At 54.9% G+C, this 22,423-nt stretch overlaps 1 protein-coding gene across 1 annotated transcript in view; it reads left to right on the plus strand.

Moving 5' to 3' along the window:
- Positions 1–22,423, plus strand: part of SNTA1 (syntrophin alpha 1) — a 71,374-nt gene that overhangs the window by 44,234 nt on the left and 4,717 nt on the right. Inside the window, exons 3-5 of the mRNA XM_077832265.1 lie at positions 11,884–12,085; positions 14,779–14,986; positions 18,359–18,489. Coding sequence (XP_077688391.1) covers positions 11,884–12,085; positions 14,779–14,986; positions 18,359–18,489 — 541 coding nt within the window. The remainder of the gene's footprint in view (positions 1–11,883; positions 12,086–14,778; positions 14,987–18,358; positions 18,490–22,423) is intronic.

Raw genomic sequence — 22,423 nt, forward strand, 5'->3', positions numbered from 1 at the left:
CAGCTCACTTCATCGGATGCTCACGAAAGCTCATGCTCAAATAAATTGGTTAGTCTCTAAGGTGCCACAAGTCCTCCTTTTCTTTTTGCGAATACAGACTAACACGGCTGTTACTCTGAAACTTGAAAATAGTGAGTCCTCAGTTCTCCTGAGGATAGGGATACCATGAAGCAGAGGACAATGATGAGCTGGTTAATGGTAAACCTCAAAACTATCCTTCAGCCACTCACAGGATGCTTCCCGATCTTGGGCTAAAACGGGAAACACAGAAGGGGCCTATTTCCAAAATGACTCTCTTGTCTGTGTGACCATCTGTCCAGTCCGTGCCACCCTCAGGGCTGCTCTCTGTGCCCTTCATAGTTCACCTAATTTGCACATGTACTTACTACACCTGCCTGCTCAAATAGCTGTACAAATGGCTGTTGGCACATTCAGCGGTAGTATTTGCATGTGCCAATGGATGTAGACAGTGGTGCTGGCATATTTGCCCATGAAACGGCAGCTCACAGTTATGAAAATCATATCCCAGTAACTGCGTCTTGCCCTTTGTTTTCTTGTCTGGGAGCCTGATTCTAGACTCACACCAAAGTGCCGCTGTTGGCCTCAGTGGAGTAACTCCTGATTTACGGCAGCGTAAGGCAGAATGAAGCCCTAGATCTCCTCCGAAGCCAAGCCGTTCTTGGGAGCAGGCTCAGAAATCCAGCCTGCGTTTCAGAATCTGTACTATCTTTTTGAAACCCTATTAGTTCCCAGGCACTGTAATTGTTGGCAGGTATTCTCTGCCGAGATTAATGACTCAGGGAGAAATCGGAGAACAGCTCAAATGTCTGAGCAAGGGAGCCTACTATTTATAGTGGGAGACACGGAACATGAGGATCCCATCCCGGTCGCCTCCTCCCCCTGAGGCACTGGGATTTACGCTAGGTTTGTGTAACTTGATCCACCAGCTTCGTTGGGATCCTGTCCATTTATAGCTTGTCCCTGTCTCTGGCTGTGTGTGGGAGGAGTCGGCTGGACGTGTCGTTCCCAAAGGTGCCGTGCCTGGCATGCACGCCTCGCGGGGAACGTCAGCATCACACAGGGAGCAGCTTGCCCTGGTTTAAATGAGAAAAGGGCAGCGTGCCCTCCATGGCCTCTCTTGCTCTTAAGCCAGAGATTCTCCCAGAGAGCAGTAACCCAAGGTGACCCATTGGGACTTTTCTGGGCTGGCTGTGCTGCTGTGACAGTGGGATCTAGCGACTAGGATTGGTGATCCAGGCCCCATTGTGCTAGGCGCGGTGCTCACAGATAGAATTAAAAGCGCTTGCCCCACAGAGTTTCTAATCGATGCATGTGACGAGAGACAACAGGGAAACGAAATAAACTTATAGGGAGCGGAAGAGGATGAAGTAACCAGTGACCGATCCTGAGCAGCCTGGTGCAGGCAGTGCTGGCCCGTCCCGCTGCCCAGAGCTGCCCAGGAGTTGTATGCAGCAGAGCGGAAGTGAGCAGTAGGGAGGGATTTTCAGGACAATGTCTCCCGCAAGTGGGTTGTTATGGGCAGCCCTGTCTGCGCATGGGGGGCAGTATGGGCGGAAGTGCAAAGGGGCGTGAGGCGGGGAATGGGACAGAAGCGCAGTGCTGGATGGCTGGCCTCGTCGGCAGAGCAGAGACAGGGCCGGTAGGTACCATGGATTAGTGTGGCTGGGCTAGGCCGTGGGGGTGCTGAAAGGCAATGACTAATAGTTTGTGCATGGTGCAGTCGAGGAAGGGGGGAGCCAGTGGAGGGGAGCAGAGAGGAAATGTTGTCATAGCGATGGACAGGAAGAGAATGCTCCTGAGCAGCAGCTTTCTGAATGGGTTTGAGGGGAGCAAAGTCAGTATATGAGCCCCAGGGCCAGGTGTCTGTGCAGTGCCCAGCAAAATGTGGCTCTGATCTAAGCTGAGATCCCTATAAATGAATAGTAATAAAACCAGAGCAGAGCTTGCAGTAGTCTGGGAGAGCTGGACTAGTGTGGTGAAAAGGGCCGTACATGTTCCTGGATGGATGGCTGGTGAAGAGGTAAGATGATAAGTGCCCAGATGAGAGTTTCAGCTGTGGAGACTGAGCAGAAGGGCTGGATCCTAGAGCATGTCTACACAGGGGAAATTGACCAGCATAGCTCTTCCGGAATAACTATTCCGGTGTAATTTAGCTATTCCGGAATGTGCACGCTCGAGTCCAGCACAAACGTGAGTTTGTGAGTGGAGTAATTATTCTGGAATAAAGTTACTTTAATTCCAGAATGGAGTGTGCACACAGAGAGCTATTCCAGAATATTTGTGCCAGTCTATTTCCCCATGTAGACAAAGCCTTAAAGGTGTTGTGAGGGGAGATTTAGGCACAGCCTTGAGGTGGGGGGGCTGGAGGACAGGCCAAGTCAAAGACACAATAGAGATGACCCCAATAATTAAAAAATCTTGAGTTAGACCCTTAAAAATCCTGAGCAGGGATTCAAATCTGCCTCTCCCATATCTTCAGGGAGTGGCCTAGCCACACGGCTATTGGCATCTTCGCCTTCTCCTCCATGGTTTTGAGACTGGTGTCTAAATCTCCTTGTGACTCTAGCCTGAAAAATCAGCGTGGTTGGTTTCGATCTTGTCAAAAGGCTACAAACCAAACAATTGGTTTCCACATTTCTGAATTTTTTTTCTTTGTTGTGTTTTGACCAAATCAGTTTGCTGCAAGCAACATGAATTCATCACAAAATGTTCTGGCCAGCCCGAATCTGCATTTTTCGTTGAAAAAATGTTTCCGATGAACAATTTTGTCCAGCGCCAGTGCTGAGCACGGCTTCCGGGCAGCTAATTCTGGCCCCTCTCCATCAGCTATGCCGGAGGCGCCAAGTTCATGCCAGCGTGGTGATGCTGATGCCAGGACACCAGGCTTTGGCAGGAGCTGTCTGGTGTGTGGGCAAACTTTTTATTTCTTGTGGTTTACAATTTTTAAGCGAACTTGGGTTTTATTTTCAGCGGCAATTTGAAGGGGTCTGTAAGCTGCTGGGTGGGAGCCCTCACAGGCCCCTGCTCGGGGGCGGTGCCTGGCCAGAAATCAAGACAGGGGAAATTAGGGAAAATGAGCAGGAAAAATGCCCCCAGCCTGGGATTCCTCCCACTCCTGTGAGCCTTGGGTGCAGAGCTGAGCTCCCCAAAGACGTTTGCCCCACAGCCACCCGGCTGCCCAAGCCCTGTGCCGGTGCTGGGGGTAGGGCCTGCCTGGGTGTGTCTTGGAGTGGTTTCGTTTTGGGGGAGGGGTGAATTGATTGGTAGGATTTGCTTCAGCTTCTCTTGTTTTTTTAAAACCAAGAAAAACATAAAAAGACCAACAGCCTCCCTGTGGATTTCCTTAAAAACCAAACCCAATGGCCTCCCAGGGGAGGCCGGGTCCATTTCAATTTTCAGTGTAAAGTCGCAGGTGTCGGGGTTGCAAAGGGGCAGCCCACTGACTGAGAACAGCAAAATCCTGGAGGGTGTTGGGCCCAGTGGGAGCAGCTCCCGCCATGGCTGCCCCTCTCGCTCTGCTCCCTCCCACCCCATCGCTGAGCAGCTTCTCAGCTCCCTGTCCAAACTATGCTTGGCTGTGGGGCAGGGGAGACAGCCTCCTGGGGGCTGTGGAACCAGCGTTGGAGCCTCTGGAAGTAGCGACGTGCCTCCAGCAGAATCCCCTGATGCAGCAGCATCCCCATGCAGCACCCCGAAACTTCCCAGGACCCAAATCCCACAGTCTTGGTGGCCCAAGGATTGTGGGATATAGTGGGGCACAGGATGAATTTTTCTGCCATTTTGCGGCCCGTGGACCACAGCAGGGTGAGAGTCACTGGCGTACGATGCCACTGGCTCAGCCCATCGGGACTGCTGGAGAACACTTCCGGGTCCAGCTTTATGGCTCAAACGCCAGGTGCAGCCACATCACTGCGTTCTCGGTGCGCTGTTGTAACCCACACACAACTTCTGGGTGTGGTGTTTTGTCCCACACCTTCTGGGTGTGGTGTTTTGGCACCGAGACCAGTTAGAGTGAGATTAATGAGTCTGCTCTACAGCCTGAGCTAACGGCCAGGTGGCTTTTAACTCATGCAGTAGAGGCTCATGCATTTAGCTCCAAAGGTCCCAGGTTCAATTCTGCCCACTGACAACTGGAGTCTGTCGGTGTTACAGTGTGCCTATCTGCACTCTGATCCCTGTTTGATCATTTTTTGTCTCCTGTGCTTATTTAGGTCCTGAGCTCTGGGCCTCCTCCCTCGTCCGAGGGAGCAGGGCCTTACGTCGCTTCAGCAGGCTCTACCCACCACTCCAAGGAATTAAATAGGCTGGCACCTTTGACCAGCATTGAATTCATTTGGAAAATAAAGAGGAGAAGGGGTGTCCTCTGAAGTGAGGGCTGAGGTCTCAGCATTCCTCTGTATGTACCACCTTCACTGCGCCAGAGCTGAGTATGGCTTGGTCTAGAGTAAAAAGTTAGGTCGACTCAGGTACCTTGCTCGGGGGTGTGAAAAATTCACGCCTCTGAGTGATGTAGTTGGGCCAACCTAACCCCTGTGTAGACAGCGCTAGGTCGACCGAAGAATTCTTGGGGAGGCGGATTAGCTATGCGGACAGAAGAACCCCTCCTTTCAGCGTAGGTAGTGTCTACACCGAAGCGCTACAGCTGTCTAAGCCCTTAGACAAGGACTAAATCAAATGATCAGTGAGCATGAGAGGAGAGAGGCTGGGAACATGGCTTCCAGGGGGCATGTCTCAGCAGTACGTGCCAACAGCAGCTCTTTGCAATTAAGCTGTTTACAGCCCATTCCTCTCCTTCCCATCAGCGAGATGGCAGCTCTGCTACTCCCCATTGAAAACACATTGGAGGGGGAGTTTCCGGTGGAATTAGAGAAGCCATGTAACTCCAAAGGCCGTGTCTGGGTGAACCTCAGGAGAGCCTGAATCAGCCACCTAATCCCCATCATTTCAAACACTCCATTATTATTTGGGTGAATGAACCCAGATCCGGTGTGACACATGGCGCTCCAGTGGTTTACCATTGAAATCTCTCCAGCATCCAGATTCACGGGCCAACCATATCTCTAGCAAAAAATAAATAAAAAATACAACCACCTCCACCCTCTGGGTTGTAAATTCATGACTCAACTCGATTCTTTTATCCTTGAATAGTAAGAACCTAGGTCTCCTGAGCCCCACTGCTTTGGTGCTTCTCCTGGGCCATGCTTCCTATCAAGCAAAGAAAGCCCTCCAGTGAGGCCACAGCTGAATTGTATCTAGAGCTGAGCTTACATTTAACCTGTTAAAATGCACAGTTTTTGCTCACACCCAGTTTACCAAGCGATCTCCTGCCCTCGTCTCTAGTTACCTTTCCCCCAATTTTTGTGTCGTCTGCAGCCTTTTTCAGCGATGACATCTCTGCTTATCAGCTAGTCATTCTTGGGGAGTTTCTTCTCCCTCTCTTTCCCAGGCTGCTGGTTATAGTCTAGTTAATGATCCATCCTAGGCAGGTGCTGCAAGCAGCTCAGTGTAGTGTGTAAAGTCTGACAGGCGACGGGTCTGATTCCTCTCTCCGTCAGACTGGAGCAAATCTGAAGTAACTCCACAGGAGGCCGGGGAGTCACGCCAACTGGTGTGAGAGCAGAGTGTCTCCCCTAGACTATCGCTCTTTCAGAACTCCATTGTTCCCAGCTAATTAATGAGCTCTCGCCATCTGGTCGTCCTCTCAGTGGCCCGTCCAACCCCGCCAACAACTGACCCATGAAGGCAGTGATTTACTGGCCCACACTGGCAGTATGCTGGAGCTTATGCCAGGATAGGCAGGGTGCCCTTGCTGCTCCTCTACCAGGGGCTGTCCCAGTTCAGGGTAACTGCACCTGAATTTCCCCACCGTGATTCCTTGAGTGCACCCACTTGAGGTTTCTGGCTCCCAGCCGTCACCTCTCTTGGGTGGAGAGTTGCCTCCCGCACTCCTGACCAAGGATTTAAGGCTGCCCCGCTCCCTGCCTTACACTGTGATATCCCCAGCAAGGCAGTCTGCCTCGAGGCCAGCCCCTGCATTTGCTTTCTCTCCGGGCAGAGTGTATTGCTCGCAGTTACAAGGGACCACCCAGCTCTTTATGAGCAAGCACCTTTATCCATAAGGTAAAAGCCTCACAGAGAAAACACATACAGAGCAGTAAAAGATCCCATATGCATCAGTGTAATGGAGCCCTCCTAGGCCAAGGCTTTCCAGCCCTTCTGCAAGGTTGGGGACCCGCTTGGACAGAAGGTCCTGTCCATTTGCTGGACTGGAAAAAAGGCTGGATTCAAACAGACTCAGAGCCTTCTTTCTCAGCCTGCAAACAGACAGGCCTTCTGTGCAGTCTTCAAACCTCCTGGTCAGAGGGAGTTGGACAAGGGTCCCTGCCCAGAGACAGGTGACGGCTGGAGACCTGAGACCTGACTGGGCCCTCCTGGAGTGGGCACCTGGGGCGAGGGGGAGGATACAGGTGCAGTTACCCTGAAAGTGTGACAGGGGCATGCATAGTATTTATATCTGGACTAGCTCCATAGAGTAGATAAATCCCTAGAGTTCATGGTTAGCTCTGTGTTCGCCCTCAGATCTCTATTGCTGGGATTGAAGACAGAGTTTCAGGCACCAAGGAAGGACTTTGGAGGAGTCTGGTCTCAGCTCTGCAGGAAGGCAGTGCCTGGAGGAGCTGATATCTGGGGGTGAAGGGTACAGGAGCTTCAGGACACAGAGGGATCATCGAGAATTTGCGGGTAGTGTTTGTTCCTTACATGAAGCAGGGAGCAGACAGGGATAGTGATGTTAAGGGAGTTGTGAGAACATAAGAACAGCCATCCTGGGTCAGACCAAAGGTCCATTTAGCCCAGTATCCTGCTATTGTCCTTGAGTTTGCATAAAAGTCATTCTTTGCACTTCTGTAGCGCCTTCCAGTCTAGATTCTCCAAGCCCATTGCAAACATGACTGAATGAAGTCTCACAGTATTATTCTCCCCGTTTTGGGGATGAGGAAGCAGAGCCATCAAGAGGTGAAGTGACTTGTCCAAGGTGACGCAGCAAGTCAGTGGCAGGAAGGGTACCATAGCTCAAGTATGCGGAGTCCTAGTTCACCGCTGTAACCACTTGCCACACATGCCCAATGAGCGGCTCAGCATTCCACCTGGCTTGGGGCGGGGGGGAGAGAGGTGTTTGACGCTATTAACCACAGTGACTTCTTTTGACATGATTATAATGTGCCAGCCTGTGGAAATCCCTTAGCTTTTTGAAATAGCCCCCCTTACAGGGCAGCGTTTCGCTGATCTATTCCAATTGCTGAATGTACAACCCCCCTGCCCAATTTCTTACCCTCCCGGCTCAACATCCTTTCCCAGTGAAAGCGAATACAGATGTACTGCTTTGCATCCACAAGCCGTTCTTCTTCCTGCGTCTCAGCCAGGCCAGTCAATCGGAGGGTTTGAGAGGCTCTGCTAGGCCGTACTTGGAACAATCCTGGCTGGCGTCCCAGTGCCTTTGAACTGCCTGTTGGCTGGTGGTCTGAGAACAGCCTGCGTAGGCGAGAACATTAATAAGACATATTGGGAATGAGTGTCAGCAATAACTGAGTTACTGGCGTGCCAGTCGCTGGCCCCACTTCCTCAGCGTTCTCTTTCTCAGCCTAGCTTTGAACCCGCTCAGTGGCTCCTCGGATCACAGAGGCAGTGAGGGAAAGTTTGCGAGTCCAGTCTCCTGGCAAAGCAGGGCTGCATCTTGGTTTGAAATAGTTTCCGCTTGGTTTGCATCGTGTTTCTCCCCCCACCCCCAAGGCTGCAGAAGCCCATCACGGCATGCTGCCGCACGGACAGCAGTTGGGAACGCGTGCACATGGCACACACAGAGTGCTGAGACGCGCACACGGGTGTCAAACCGGCATGCTGCATGCACACCGTACCCAGACTCAAGTACACCCTGGCTAACACACAAAGGTGCTACTGTGACGAAGTGGGACTGTTATTAATGTTTCCTCCGAATAGTGTGGGGGTGCCTCAGTTTCCCCTATGCAGTTCTTAAGTACTTAGGTGGTGGGGTAAGGGTGTATAATCACTGCAGAGCCCTAGAGGGCACGTGTGTGCAGGAGTCTGGACACAGAGGATGGCCGACACCCTGTTTCCTGGCAACTGATGGCCTGGGCCCTTCCCCCCTGCAAGGTGAGAGCTAAAGGGTTGGAGAACAAAGGAATCAGGTGACCTCCTGGCCCGGGAAAGGAACAAAGCCCAGAGGAGGAGGGGCTGGAGGGAGTTTCAGTTTGGGGCTGGCTGGGACATGGAGTGAAGGGCAGACGTGGTTGTCTGGCTCACTGCCCCCCAAAATGGACCCAGCTGAGGGGTCCCGTTCTCTGCACCTACAAGCTCTGTTTTAGACCATGTTCCTGTTGTCTAATAAACCTCTGTTTTACTGGCTGGCTGAGAGTCACGTCTGACTGCGAAGTTGGGGTGCAGGACCCTCTGGCTTCCCCAGGAGCCCCGCCTGAGCGGACTTGCTGTGGGAAGTGCACGGAGGGGCAGAGGATGCTGAATGCTCTGAGGTCAGGCCCAGGAAGGTGGAAGCTGTGTGAGCTTTGTGTCCTGAAGACAGGCTGCTCACAGAAAGGAGACTGCCCCAGAGTCCTGACTGGCTTCATGGGGAGCAGTTCCAGAGCATCGCGCAGGGACTCCGTTGACAGCTACTTGCATGGGCTGCCGGTGAGAGACAGGTGAGCCCCTTTTGGCTAAGGTCTGGCCACTCGACTGTCACGGCTTTGACATGCTTCTTGTGTGGGAGCAGCAGGTGGCCTAGGAGAGACTGGGAGACTGGGGCAAGGAGAGGAATTCAAATGGGGAAAATAAACCCAGCTGACGCCTGCTTGTGCCAGCTGAACTTCCTGGAGCAGACTGCCCTAGGGCTGTTTAAAAAGTGAATCCTACCGGGGAAAAGTTTGTGAACAAGTTCAGTAGCTAACTCACCTCCTCTGCATACTCTACCTGTGCAGAGAAACACACTGCAGCAAGGGTGGGAGCTGACTCCCCTGGGCTTTGGAGTAGCAAGAGACACTAAAGAAACATGCCCCTGTGCTGAATGGTTTGTGATTTTCTCCCATGGTGGCCGTGACACTGATGCTGGCCGAAGTGAGAGAACTAGTGTGCACTGGCTGCTGGGTCTTCTGCCCCAGGACACCACGACCTGATCTGAGCAGCATTAGGCAATCCCACAACCAGTCACCAACATTACCCATTGGAGATACAAGGATGGGCAGATTTCCTTGGATATGCAGCTCCAGAGCCTTACACATGGACCATTGCACACACATTACAGCAGGGGACATGCCAGGTATCCTACATGCCACACGTGGCTTTGTTTGTCCTGCCGTCTGTGATGTGGTTGCTCATACTTGACTTATCTTGACTTTAGCAATCTTCTGACATGGTCTCCCACAGTATTCTTGCCAGCATGTTAAAGAAGTACAGATTGGATGAATGGACTATAAGGTGGATAGAAAGCTGGCTAGATCGTCGGGCTCAATGGGTAGTGATCAACGGCTTGATGTCTACTTGGCAGCCGGTATCAAGCGGCGTGCTCCAGGGGTCTGTCCTGGAGCTAGTTTTGTTCAACATGTTCATTAATGATCTGGATGATGGGATGGATTGCACCCTCTGCAAATTCGTGGATGACACTAAGCTGGGGGAAGAGGTAGATACACTGGAGGGTAGGGATAGGGTCCAGAGAGACCTAGACAAATTGAAGGATTGGGCCAAAAGAAATCTGATGAGGTTCAACAAGGACAAGTGCAGAGTCCTGCACTTAGAACGGAAGAATCCCATGCACCACTACAGGCTGGGGACTGACTGGCTAAGCAGCAGTTCTGCAGAAAAGGGCCTGGGAATTACAATGGATGAGAAGCTGGATATGAGTCAGCAGTGTACCCTTGTTGCCAAGAAGGCTAATGGCATATTGGGCTGCATTAGTAGGAGCATTGCCAGCGGATCGAGAGAAGTGATTATTCCCCTCTATTCGGCACTGGTGAGGTCATCTATGGAGTATTGAGTCCAGTTTTGGGTCCCCCCACTACAGAAAGGATGTGGACAAATTGGAGAGAATCCAGTGGAGGGCAACAAAAATGATTAGGGGGCTGGGGTGCCTGACTTATGAGGAGAGGCTGAGGGAACTGGGATTATTTAGTTTGCAGAAGAGAAGAGTGAGGGGGGATTTGATAGCAGCCTTCGACTACCTGAAGGGAGTTCCAAAGAGGATGGAGCTAGGCTGTTCTCAGTTATGGCAGATGACAGAACAAGGAGCAATGGTCTCAAGTTGCAGTGGGGGAGGTCTAGGTTGGATATTAGGAAACACTATTTCACTAGAAGGGTGGTGAAGCACTGGAATGGGTTACCTAGGGAGGTGGTGGAATCTCCATCCTTGGAGGTTTTTAAGGCCTGGCTTGACAAAGCCCTCGCTGGGATGATTTAGTTGGGGTTGGTCCTGTTTTGAGTAGGGGGTTGGACTAGATGACCTCCTGAGGTCTCTTCCAGCCCTAATCTTCTATGATTCTATGCTGCTGGTTCTTTAAGGAGGACATAAGGCAATTTGAAAAAGCCTCAAAGGAATGATAACTTTCCCTCCCCGGTGAAACCCATCCTGGGCCTCTAGGGCTGCCTGCTCCGAAGCAGTTCCAGGTTCACGAGCTAGTCCCTGGACGCGTGTAATCCCTCTGAAAGGACATTCGCGGCTTTCTTGGGTAGGTGAACCACATGCTGTCCTGCTCTCATGGTCAGATGGGGCCAAGCGCAGGGCTCGGGATTCTTCCCTAAGCCAAAGAAAACAGTTTGTTTCCTTGGGGGGGTCGGGGGGCGGAGGGAGGTCGGGGAAGGAAAGAATGAAACACACCAGCACCCACAGCACGTTTCACTGCACGAGTATTGTGAGCGGTGTTGTGATAGCCATGGGTATTACAGTAGCCCCTAGGTGACCTAGTCACAGGCCAGGGCCCCTTTGTGCTATTCCTCTAACATAAAGGAGCACATTAGCTATCTGTGTCTGTCTGTCTGTCCAATCAATAGCCAGAGCCTGCTGGTGGCAGAAGCTAATGACACCTCCCTCCTCCCCACATGGACAAAGGGGAGCACACATAGTGCCGGGAGGGGTTGGCTCTGTCCCCAGGAGCCCGGACTGATTGGGGGGCAGACTGGGGCTGGCTGGGGATCAGCCCCACCGCTGGACTCCTGCTACCAGCCAGCCAGCCTCCTCATTGAAGGGGGGGGACTGTCACTCTATATGTGACCTCTCAGTCCTCATCCACAAAGGAAACCTGCCCAGCACCTTTGACAGAGGAGCCTGGGAGTTTAAATTCATAATTCTGCTAGATCCCAAACCCACGGACTCAGCAGAGACGCTGGTTTTATGTCTCAGTACAACCCCGTGTAACCCGCTAACTCTCCTTTATCCTGGGACTGCAGAGGTGTTTATCGGCCACTTCACTTGGAATGGTTTGTGGTAATGTGCTGGGGATGTGCAGACCTGCCCCTGTGTGCATGCTGTTTGCTTTGGTGCTGAACCAGCGGCTGGGACAGCAGAGGCTGAGTGTGATCACAGAGGCCAACCCCTTCATTACAAAGCGGCCTGTGTCAGTGGGTGGTTGTGGGGCGGGGTGTGGCTGATGGGACTGCAAGATCCAGCAGAACAGCCCCGGGGTGTTCTGAGCGCCTGGGTACATTGTGTCCTGCCGCCCCGCGTCTGCGGGGGGTTCCGAGGCGGCTTGGCTTTGTGCAGTGCAGGTGCCGGGGTAGCCCTGGAGGGGGGCAGTGAAGGGAAGTGCTTGGAATTGGGAGGGATTTGTTCCATTGGCCCCTGTGTGTCTCTCTGCGTTCCAGTGAAATACATGAAGGAGATCTCGCCGTACTTCAAGAACTCCTCGTCCGGGGCGACCGTCAGCTGGGACCCGTCGCCGGCTGTCTCCCTTCAGAAGCAAGCCTCGCCCATCCTCTCCCTGCGTGACCTCAAGGAAGGGAAGAACATGCCTCTGAAAATGTGCTATGTGTCAAGGAAATGTCTCCCCAGTGACCCAGAGAACAGGTAACCCAGGCCCCCGGGGTACTCGCCCAGGAGGGGATCCGTGCCCCCATTCACAGCATGACCCCGCAGGCCCCCCGGTGCGCTCCGCCCAGGAGACTGTGTCCCACTCGAACCCATAGCCGGAGTAGGGATTGGCAGACTTAGATGGTCTCTCAGGAAGAGCTAGTGAGGAGCTGGGGGAGTGGATGGATCACCCCCCGCAACACACACACACTTGATTACTGCAGATCTTCGGCTGTTCTCCTGGCAGTCCCACATGGGCCAGTGGGGCAAGGCTGCATGTGCAGTTCCCAATGAGTACTGTCCCTTGCCATGCGGGGCCCATACTGCCAGTGTTCCTGGCCTCTGGCCTCACCCGGCACTTCAATGTGCTGTGCTCGACAGCCGCCCTGGCATGCAGCTGGTGAGGATCCCATTGAAGTCACTGTAAATCCAGAGTCACTCCTGTGAAGTCAGTGGAGCCAGGCTGGGGTAGATCCGATCTGAGGGAGATCCCAGGGATTGCACTTGAGCGGGACAGTGCTCTTGGCCCTTGGTTTGAGTTGGACAGAGACCCAAGTGCTGCTGTTCTCTAGGCTCTATCTTTTTGTTTCTAAAATGCAGCCACCATGGCCGCAGGCGACCGCTAGGGGATTTTTCTGTGGCCACGACAGCCTCCCGGGCAGAGCTGGGGGGGTGCAGAGACTCTCCCCTGCAGAGTCCAGCTGTTGCTCCTGGATGCGCTGCCTTGGTGTCTGCTGGTGCCATAAGCAGGGGATCAGCACCACGTACCAGGCAGCCTCCTGGAGGCTCCAGGCAGCGCCTCTGCAGACTTGTGGGACCGGTGTGTGTGCTTGCTGGGAGAGGAACCTTCAACTCCGCAGGCAGCTGGGGAGTTCTCAACTCACCGTCCCAGGGGCTGAGAGGCTCTGTGGGTAGGCTTCAGGCTCCAGCGTGCTGTGGCTCCAGGAGTGGGCTTTGGGCTTCAGCACCCTTCCCTCCCTGGTTTCAGCCTTGGGGCTCTGGGTTTCAGCCTCCCCACTCCCACCCCACCTGGCTCCAGCCACGGGGCTCCAGTGGCGGGCTCTGGGCCTCAGCCTGGGACGGTGGGGCTCCCGCTTGGATAAATGGTCAGAGCGGCTTCCAGCAAGAGTTGGTAGCCATACTCTGAGGCCACCAAACAATTTGTTATGAGAACCCCTAGCAGATGCTTTTCGGTCCGCCCGGCTAATGGGCAGAGCCCGGCGTGTGTAGGTCTGGGGTCTCTCTGGGTAATGCCTGAGAGGGGACGCCCTTACACAGGGTACAGTCCAGGAGAATGAATGTGCTGCTGCACAAATGCACAGCAGAGAGAATGTCGTTAGCATGGGCAAGCCAAGGGCACTGCGGCCCTGTCTCTGCTGGGCTTGTTCCAGACTGCAAAGAGAAGTCAAAGAGAACGACTAAACGTTCCCAACCCCCCTTGGAGCACCCCACCTGCCCAGTGCCACGGGCTCACGGGAACCCTGGGCTCTCCCAAGCGAGCGGGTGGGTGGCCCGGTGATTGAGCTGGTGGCCTGGCACTTGGCAGACCAAGGTTCAATGCCAGCCTCTGCCACAGACTCCTTGGGTAAATCCCAGTCACGCGGGCCTCAGACCCTGCCTGACTGTGAGGTGCTGCGGTGACAGAGGCTCCACGGGTACCTGGGACAGACAGTCTATGACTCGGGGGCCTTTCACACTGGGCTTTAGCTCTACAAGGCTGCTGTTGCTCTCACTGTTGAGTTCTTGGATGTTAGTGATGGGCCAGGTAGGAAGCAGCCAGAGCCGTCACTTCCCGATCGCTGAGGAGCTGGGCTGCCTGTCGGGAGTGTCGCGCTCACGTTAGCCCATCTGGCCCAGCCGAGCGCTAGGAGCAGGGCTTGAGTCTCCAGGCGGGGCTGGCTCCTCCCCGGGGTTTATTCCAGCGGGAATGTAGGAGAAAATTCAGTGTTTTTGCCCTTTTATTGATCAACATTTTCATGAAATCTGACCCGATCGTCTCCCTGCCCGACCCTGGCTGAGCAGCCTGACCCAGCCCTGTGAGCTGGGTCCGTTTGCCAGCGGGGTCCTTCCCCCGTGTTACGCAGGTGAGTGATTGCTCACATCAGCCATGGCACGTCAAGTCTCCTCTCTGATTGGCTTAGTGAGCAGAAAAACAACTCCGAGCAATGAGCCCCTTCGGGCTCACGCTCCTGGGCGGTGTCCCAGCACCCAGCATCGTCCCCAGCGCGTGGCAAAGAACTTGAGCCCGCCAGTCAGAGCCAGCTCCAAGTGGCTTCTGAATTCACTTGCCGTCTGAGCGAATACAGTCCGTGCTAACGGCAGTCCCTTTCCTAGGGCTGGGAACGTGGCCCTGGGGGGATCCCTAGGCCTGCGTCTGGGAGAGGTTTAGGCTGATTGCTCAGGACCCCCTGTGCTGCGCTGCTGCCAGACGCTGAAGGCGCGTGGGCAGCAGTAGACTGGGGTGGCTGACTGGTCTGCAGTTTGCATGTATTCCTGCCGTCGGTGCAGCCCAGCTAGAGACGCCAGCACTTCAGGTGACTGCAAGACAGAAGCTGAAGCCCTGGACTCCACTGGGAAAGCGTGAACTGGAGCAAGCCCAGTTGCCTCCTGCTGCCCCAGCTACCTGTGCCCCATCCCGCTGCGCGGATCCTGGCCACAAACCAGCCCTGCCGGGGGCTCCTTCTTCACAGGTACCTGGAAGTCTGTTCGGCAGATGGGCGGATTCCCCTCTTCCTGAGAGCAAAAGACGAAGTGACTGCCCAGTCCTGGTTCAACGCCATTCACACCAACGTCAACGCCCTCCTGCCCAGAGTCAAAGAGGAGCTGAGAGCCCTGCTGGCGGCAGCCGGCATTGCAGGGAGCAAAGAGATCAAGCACGTCGGCTGGCTCACTGAGCAGGTAGCCCAGCCTTTCGGGTGTGTACGGTCCTTCGGTGCCGAATTGTACAGCTGATAAGAGATTGCGCACGCTTCACCTCACAGCTCTGGCCGGGTAGCTCAGCGCTTGTCACTTGCACCCTCTGTGCTTCCCACTGTTCTCCCACAGCTCTGCCAGTGAACCGCAGTCCTGACCTGCAGCCCCCTCCCCGGCTATTCCAGCCCCGGGCCCCCTCACAGCCCTGCCAATGCCCCTCACTCCCAACCCGCAGCCCCCTGCTATTCCAGCCCCGGGCCCCCTCACAGCCCTGCCGATGCCCCTCACTCCCAACCCGCAGCCCCCTGCTATTCCAGCCCCGGGCCCCTCATAGCCCTGCCGATGCCCCTCACTCCCAACCCGCAGCCCCCGGCTATTCCAGCCCCGGGCCCCTCATAGCCCTGCCGATGCCCCTCACTCCCAACCCGCAGCCCCCGGCTATTCCAGCCCTGGGCCCCCTCACAGCCCTGCCGATGCCCCTCACTCCCAACCCGCAGCCCCCTGCTATTCCAGGCCCGGGCCCCTCACAGCCCTGCCAATGCCCCTCACTCCCAACCCGCAGCCCCCTGCTATTCCAGCCCCGGGCCCCTCACAGCCCTGCCGATGCCCCTCACTCCCAACCCGCAGCCCCCTGCTATTCCAGCCCCGGGCCCCTCACAGCCCTGCCAATGCCCCTCACTCCCAACCCGCAGCCCCCTGCTATTCCAGCCCCGGGCCCCTCACAGCCCTGCCAATGCCCCTCACTCCCAACCCGCAGCCCCCTGCTATTCCAGCCCCGGGCCCCTCACAGCCCTGCCGATGCCCCTCACTCCCAACCCGCAGCCCCCTGCTATTCCAGCCCCAGGCCCCTCATAGCTCTGGCGATGCCCCTCACTCCCAACCCGCAGCCCCCTGCTATTCCAGCCCCAGGCCCTTCACAGCCCTGTCGATGCCCCTCACTCCCAACCCGCAGCCCCCTGCTATTCCAGCCTCGGGCCCCTCACAGCCCTGCCAATGCCCCTCACTCCCAACCCGCAGCCCCCTGCTATTCCAGCCCCGGGCCTCTCACAGCCCTGCCGATGCCCCTCACTCCCAACCCGCAGACCCCTGCTATTCCAGCCCCAGGCCCCTCATAGCTCTGGCGATGCCCCTCACTCCCGACCCGCAGACCCCTGCTATTCCAGTCCCGGGGCCCTCACAGCCCTGCCAATGCCCCTCACTCCTGACCTGCCATCCTGGTAATGCAGTACTGTCATGTTACTCCAGTACAGGGTCCTCTACAATGCTCTGCTGATGCACCCAGTTCTGGCTTGCCACTTGCCCTGTTATTCCACTCCTAGGGCACTGCACAGGTGGTCAGGTGTCTCTGGGGGATTGTGGCTGTTTTCCTCAGAAGCATCTTGTCAGTGCAGGAGATAAGGTTTGTGCCAGCCAGTGCCACTGAGTTCAGTGGTATTGGATGGCAGGAGGGTTCATGCCCAGTGGCAGGCTGCGTGCATCAGTGGTGTGATGTGGGGTGGCCGTCTGCGGGATATTGGACTAGCAGGACGTGCTCAAAGGCACTAAGCCAGAGGGGCCGGTTTGTGATGCCAGGGGGTCTGGCAGGAGGTGGGTCAGGCAGGAGGAGCGTCTGGCAGGAGGTGGGTATCGGAGTAGATGCACTAATGGCCTATTCTGGAACAGCATCTCCTATGCTATGCTATGCCGAGGGGCCCAGTTCACTGCATACAGATTGTGGTTCTCTCCAGGGCAGTCCAGGGTGGGAACAGCATTGCCTAGCATGGGGCTGGGAGCCAGAACTCCTGGGTTCTCTTTCTAGCTGTGCCACAGAGTCACCATGTAATCCTGGGCAAGTCTTTGCACTTCAGTTTTGAGACTGGAAAGGTGAGTGGAGGTCCTGACTCTGATCTCAGTTACACTGGGGGGAGGCAGGCGTCGCTCCTGAATCCAGCACCTATCCCAGGCTCTGCAGAGTGAGCCACAGAGCACTTCCCCCTTGCAGCAGGTAAGCAATTGGCCTTGTTTGGCAGGTGGGGGAAGTGAAAGCTGAGATGAAATGCCTTGTCCAAGGTCACAGGCGTCCTACCACCCACGCCAGGGCTCAGTCCTCCAGGCTACGCTGCCTCTTGGAGGCCACATTTTGCCCTGGAAAGCTGCCCTCCAGAAGGTTAGACTGGCCCATGCCACTCGGTGACGTGGCGCTCTACATGCGCAAGGGGTTGTTATTCACTGCTCTCTGGGAGCTGCGCCTCTGGCTGCTTTCGATTGGGGAGGGGCTGTGTAGCCCTCGTGCTGACCAGGATTTGCCGAGTTTACACAGAATCCCGTTTTCTAACACAATGTTCATTGTTGTTTGAACACCTGGGCAGGGAGGCTGCTGAGCCGGAGCCTCGTCACCCCGCCGGGTGCTCGCCCCAGGCCAGCGCGGGGAGGGAGGGAGAGGAGGTGGTTCTCGTGCTGCTCCAGGAGTTTAATTTGAACAGCTGCTGAGCCCAGTCGTTCCGGGGCGTGAGGCAGAGAGGAGCCGGCTGGGTGCTCAGCGCAGGGGAGGGGGTCGCGGAGAGCCTTGTTGCAGCTGGATCCACTCCGAGGCCCAGGCCCCAGTGCAGGGTGCGCATCTGCTCCAGGGCCGGTGGCGGGTGGCACCAGCAGACATCGTGCGGTGGCGTAAGTGAAAGGCGCATGAGCTGGTGCGTCTCCGCCCGTGCCCTGGCAGACGGACGAGTTCACGTCATCAAGACCACTGCAGCCATGGGCCCAACTGGGCTCCCAGTAGGCATCTCAGAGAGAGAGGCCAAGCAATGGCCAGACCCTGGAGCCGGAGCAGGCCGACGCTGAGGTAGTTTGGCAGGAAAGCCCACGCTCTAGGCCTCCTGTGGGTCCAGAGAGAGTTTGGCTTCTTCGGGCTGCCAGTCCCCAGCCTGGCACGCCGGGCAGAGCCCACCATCATGGCTGCGCTCCCTGCTTGGAGGGAGGTTTGCTGGGTTCCAGTTTGGTCTCATGTTCCTTGCTTGGCTCATCCTGCATGGCGGGATGGAGGCATTTGCTGAGCTCTCTCTTCACTGGCTCTGAAGCTTCCCTGCCCCCATCCTGGCTCCAAGAAATGCCCTTTCCACTTAGCACTAGCCACCAAGCCCTGGCCTGGGGCACTGCCCCTTCAGTGAGGCATTGTGGGAAACAGCCGGTCCCCTCATCCTTGCCCCCCCGTTCTGGCACTCCCTGACCAGTGGGCTCCCTCCCTTCCATTCCCAGGTGCCCACTCTGTACAGTCTCGCCCCACTCACAACGGAGGTCCCTTTGCCCAGGGGGAAGGGAGCTGTCCTCTGAAGACACCCTCTGCTCTGGGGCCCATTTAATCACATGCTCTCTATTTTCCAGCTCCCCGGTGATGGGACGAAGAACATCCTCACCATCCTCACAGAGAAGGATCTTCTGTTCTACAGCAGCCTCCCACAGACCAGGGATGCCCTGAACAAGCCAGCCCACAGCTACCCTCTCATCGCCACCAGGTGCCGTGAGCCAGCTGGCTGCACTGCCTTGAACTGTAGTGCATTGGTGCAGGGAGCCACCCAGCCTTAGCCGAGCAATGTGTGCTGGGACAAAGCCCCAGGCAGCCCCCACCCAGCAAGCCCTTGTTCTCGTCTAGCACCTTTCATCACTAGATCTGTAAGCTCAGGCAGTGCTAGTAGTCCCATTTTCCAGATGGGGAAACTGAGGCAGCGCGTGGTGAAGTGACTTGCCCAGGTCATGCAGCTGGCCAGTGGCAGAACCACAGCCTCTGCTGCTCACCTGGTCCGTCACTGGAGCTATTTTGCCCCACGCAGGTGACAGATTTGTCAGCATCGAAAGGGTTGGTTGTCCCCATGGCAGCACCACAGACAGTTAGGCCCAGAGTGGGGTTTGCAGTGCTCAGCACTGGGAGGGGTGAGTTTGGGAACAGGCTGAGGGTGTTCAGCGAGGCCCCTGGCATGGCCAGTGGGGCTGGCCATGGAGCCCGGGAACCATGATCCTCGGGCGCTGTGTCACAGATCAATCTGAACAGCCACAGTCTGTGGGACTGGCCAGGTCTTGCTTGAAGATCCAGATTCAGACAAGCCCTGAACAGCAAAGCAAAGTGAAGCAGAGACCTGAGTTTGGGTCTGGCGTGAAACCAGCAAGAGGTGACTCAGGCTGTGGCCAGTGGTGGGCCATGCTAGAACTGATTAGTGCCAATGAAGCAGAGTTAACTAGTGCTGTTGTGAATCTAGGGGGACCCTCCCAGATGTGTGTGCTGGGGGTAGTCAGTCAGCTCCCCATTGTGTTTGGCATTGGGCTCCTGTTTCTGGCAGCTGTCAATATCTGACACTTTGCTGGTGGCAGATCAGTCCCTCAGGAGGTGCTCAGAGCAGGACGGAGCAGTGTGACAGCCTGGATTGCCAGCTGATCCCTTCTCCTACGCCAGAGAGTGCACCAGGGCTGAGGCAGCTGGGAGACCAGGCAGCAAAAGTCACTCTCCCATTTTGGGATCCCTGCACCCCCCCCACCACAGGCCCCCTGGGATTTCCCCTCTCTCCCTCCCACGAAGGAGGGCTGGGAGCAGCTAGCGGGGCTCATTTGAGCATGACTCGAGACACTGCCCCCTCTGCAGGTGGCATCACTTCCCAGTCCCTTGCAGCCGGGAAGCCTCGGCTGGACCCTGGGATAGATCTCTGCATAGCCTTCAGCCCACCAGCTGGCTTCACATTCCTCTGTGCAGCCACATGGGGCATTCGCCAGGCTAGGAGCCCGCGTGCCTGCTAAGGAGCACCCACATGGCATTGCAGGAACATCTCTACAGGGTTCCAGAACCCAGTGGGCAATAAGATCCATGTGACTTACAGCCAGCACTCCAAAATCTCCGCTCAGTAACTCTGACCTCAGCTGCACCTGCCACCAAAAATATTTCCTCCCAAATATGGCATTTCCTCCCCAGGCTCAGCAGGCAACCTTCCCTCGTGGGCCAGTGAGAGGGAGCAACAGAGATTTCCCCCCCTCTGGAGAGAGAGGAATTCCCCCGTGCAGTAGGATTCAGGCCTTGGTTCTGGGCTCAGTAGATGAGGAGATGTCAGGCGTGAAATGTGTATCGTGACTTCTTGATAAGCTAATTCCGCTTGTTTGGAGAGGTTTGTGACATATAAGAGGAGTCGTGTTCCTCTCCCCGTGAGCATTGTGCAGTAGGACCCGCGGCCACGGGGGTAACCTGGCTTTTTACAAGCAGAGAGGTGCCAGACCCAGCGGGGACAGTGACCTGTTTTGTACGCTCACCCCGTAAAACGTTCCCAGGTGGCTTCTCTATAAAGTAAGTGGCTGTTTCACCTCCTCCCACCAGCAGGGTTTCCTGTGTGCCCTTCCGAACAGCCCATCTAACTCACTCACGGTTTCACTGCGTAATGCCTCCATTCCAATGCGGTGCTGACAGCAGTAAACCTTCCTAGACTCTGGCGCATGTACTTTATAGTCTGTATGCTGGAGATGAGCCTGAGAGCCAAAAATTCAGAGTTAGATTTATCTCTTAAAGCTTCCATCACCTTCCAGAGTTCAGAGCTGTTTGGGGTGCAACCATCCTGAATTCCCCACTACAAAGGGCCGGGGGAATTCAGACCAGTGGGTCAGGCTCACTCATGTGTAGGCAAAACTTTCCCCTGGTTACTAAGGACACCTTAGACTATGAAACCTGATAGACCAACAAGCTTATTTCCCTTTTCATTTTCCACCATTGATGCTGTTGCTTGCAAGCTTTGCAGTGAGACTAGACCTGTCACTGTCCCCGTCTGTATCTAGTCAGCGTTGCTCTCAGGCGTTCGCACCCGGCTGCTGTTTGGGAACGCAGCCAGGGAATTAAGGTGGGTTACGGTTTTGAAAGGGGACTAGTGATTTAACTGCCCAACTTTTGCCACGTCAAAGAGGCCTGATTCCCAGAAACTGCTGAACATGCCCCATCTGCCAGTCAGACCTCTTACATATAAAAAAATCAAAGCACGTCTCTGACATTTGTTAAAAGTGCTGCTCATTTTACGGTTAGCCAAACCCTTGCTCTTTATTAGGGATTCTGCATCTGGGGCCTAAACCATTGCTGAGGGTTGCCACTTGGCCATAAAGGTTCCTGGAATTTCAGTTCATGATTCCACATTTCTGAAATCCAGCCAGATGGAGTGATTGCAAGGGTGTCTGGGTGGGACAGAGGCAAGTGCCCCCCAGGGAGGAACCAGGGGCCCAGAGAAATCCCCCTGTGTATCTCAGCAATACTCTAGCCAGGGGTGGAGAGAGAGACGTACATGGTGCTGCAGTGGTCTCTGCTGGCAAATGTCTCATACTGCAGGGACAATGAAAACAGGTGGAATCTGAGGCCATTCAAGAGGGGAGCATGTGCTTGAAGGGCTCTGCTCCTGTAGAATTACAGGTTTCAGAGTAGCAGCCGTGTTAGTCTGTATTCGCAAAAAGAAAAGGAGTACTTGTGGCACCTTAGAGACTAACCAATTTATTTGAGCATAAGCTTTCGTGAGCTACAGCTCACTTCATCGGATGCATACTGTGGAAAGTATAGAAGATCTCTTATACACACAAAGCATGAAAAAATGGGTGTTTACCACTACAAAAGGTTTTCTTTCCCCCCACCCCACTCTCCCGCTGGTAATAGCTTATCTAAAGTGATCACTCTCCTTACAATGTGTATGATAATCAAGTTGGGCCATTTCCAGCACAAATCCAGGTTTTCTCCCCCCCACCCCCCACAAACCCACTCTCCTGTTGGTAATAGCTTATCTAAAGTGATCACTCTCCTTACAATGTGTATGATAATCAAGGTGGGCCATTTCCAGCACAAATCCAGGGTTTAATAAGAACATCGGGGGGGGGGGTAGGAAAAAACAAGGGGAAATAGGTTACCTTGCAAAATGACTTAGCCACTCCCAGTCTCTATTCAAGCCTAAGTTAATTGTATTCAATTTGCAAATGAATTCCAATTCAACAGTCTCTCGCTGGAGTCTGGTTTTGAAGTTTTTTTGTTGTAATATCGCAACTTTCATGTCTGTAATCGTGTGACCAGAGAGATTGGAGAGTGGGTTTGTGTGTGTGTGTGTGGGGTGGGGGGGGAAGAGAAAACCTGGATTTGTGCTGGAAATGGCCCAACTTGATTATCATACACATTGCAAGGAGAGTGATCACTTTAGATAAGCTGTTACCAGCAGGAGAGTGGGGTTGGGGGAGAGAAAACCTTTTGTAGTGGTAAACACCCATTTTGTCATGCTTTGTGTGTATAAAGGATCTTCTGTACTTTCCTCAGTATGCATCCGATGAAGTAGAATTACAGTGCCAGTGCCCCACTGCGTCCCGGGGAGACAGCGCCTGTGTGTACATCGTACGCCCCCTGCGCTCTCTCCCAGCGGAGGGCAGCCGGGTATTGTTACAGACAAGTTTGCAGTGTGG

The sequence above is a fragment of the Eretmochelys imbricata genome, chromosome 13 (genome assembly GCF_965152235.1).
Source record: "Eretmochelys imbricata isolate rEreImb1 chromosome 13, rEreImb1.hap1, whole genome shotgun sequence".
NCBI classification, from domain to species: domain Eukaryota; kingdom Metazoa; phylum Chordata; order Testudines; family Cheloniidae; genus Eretmochelys; species Eretmochelys imbricata.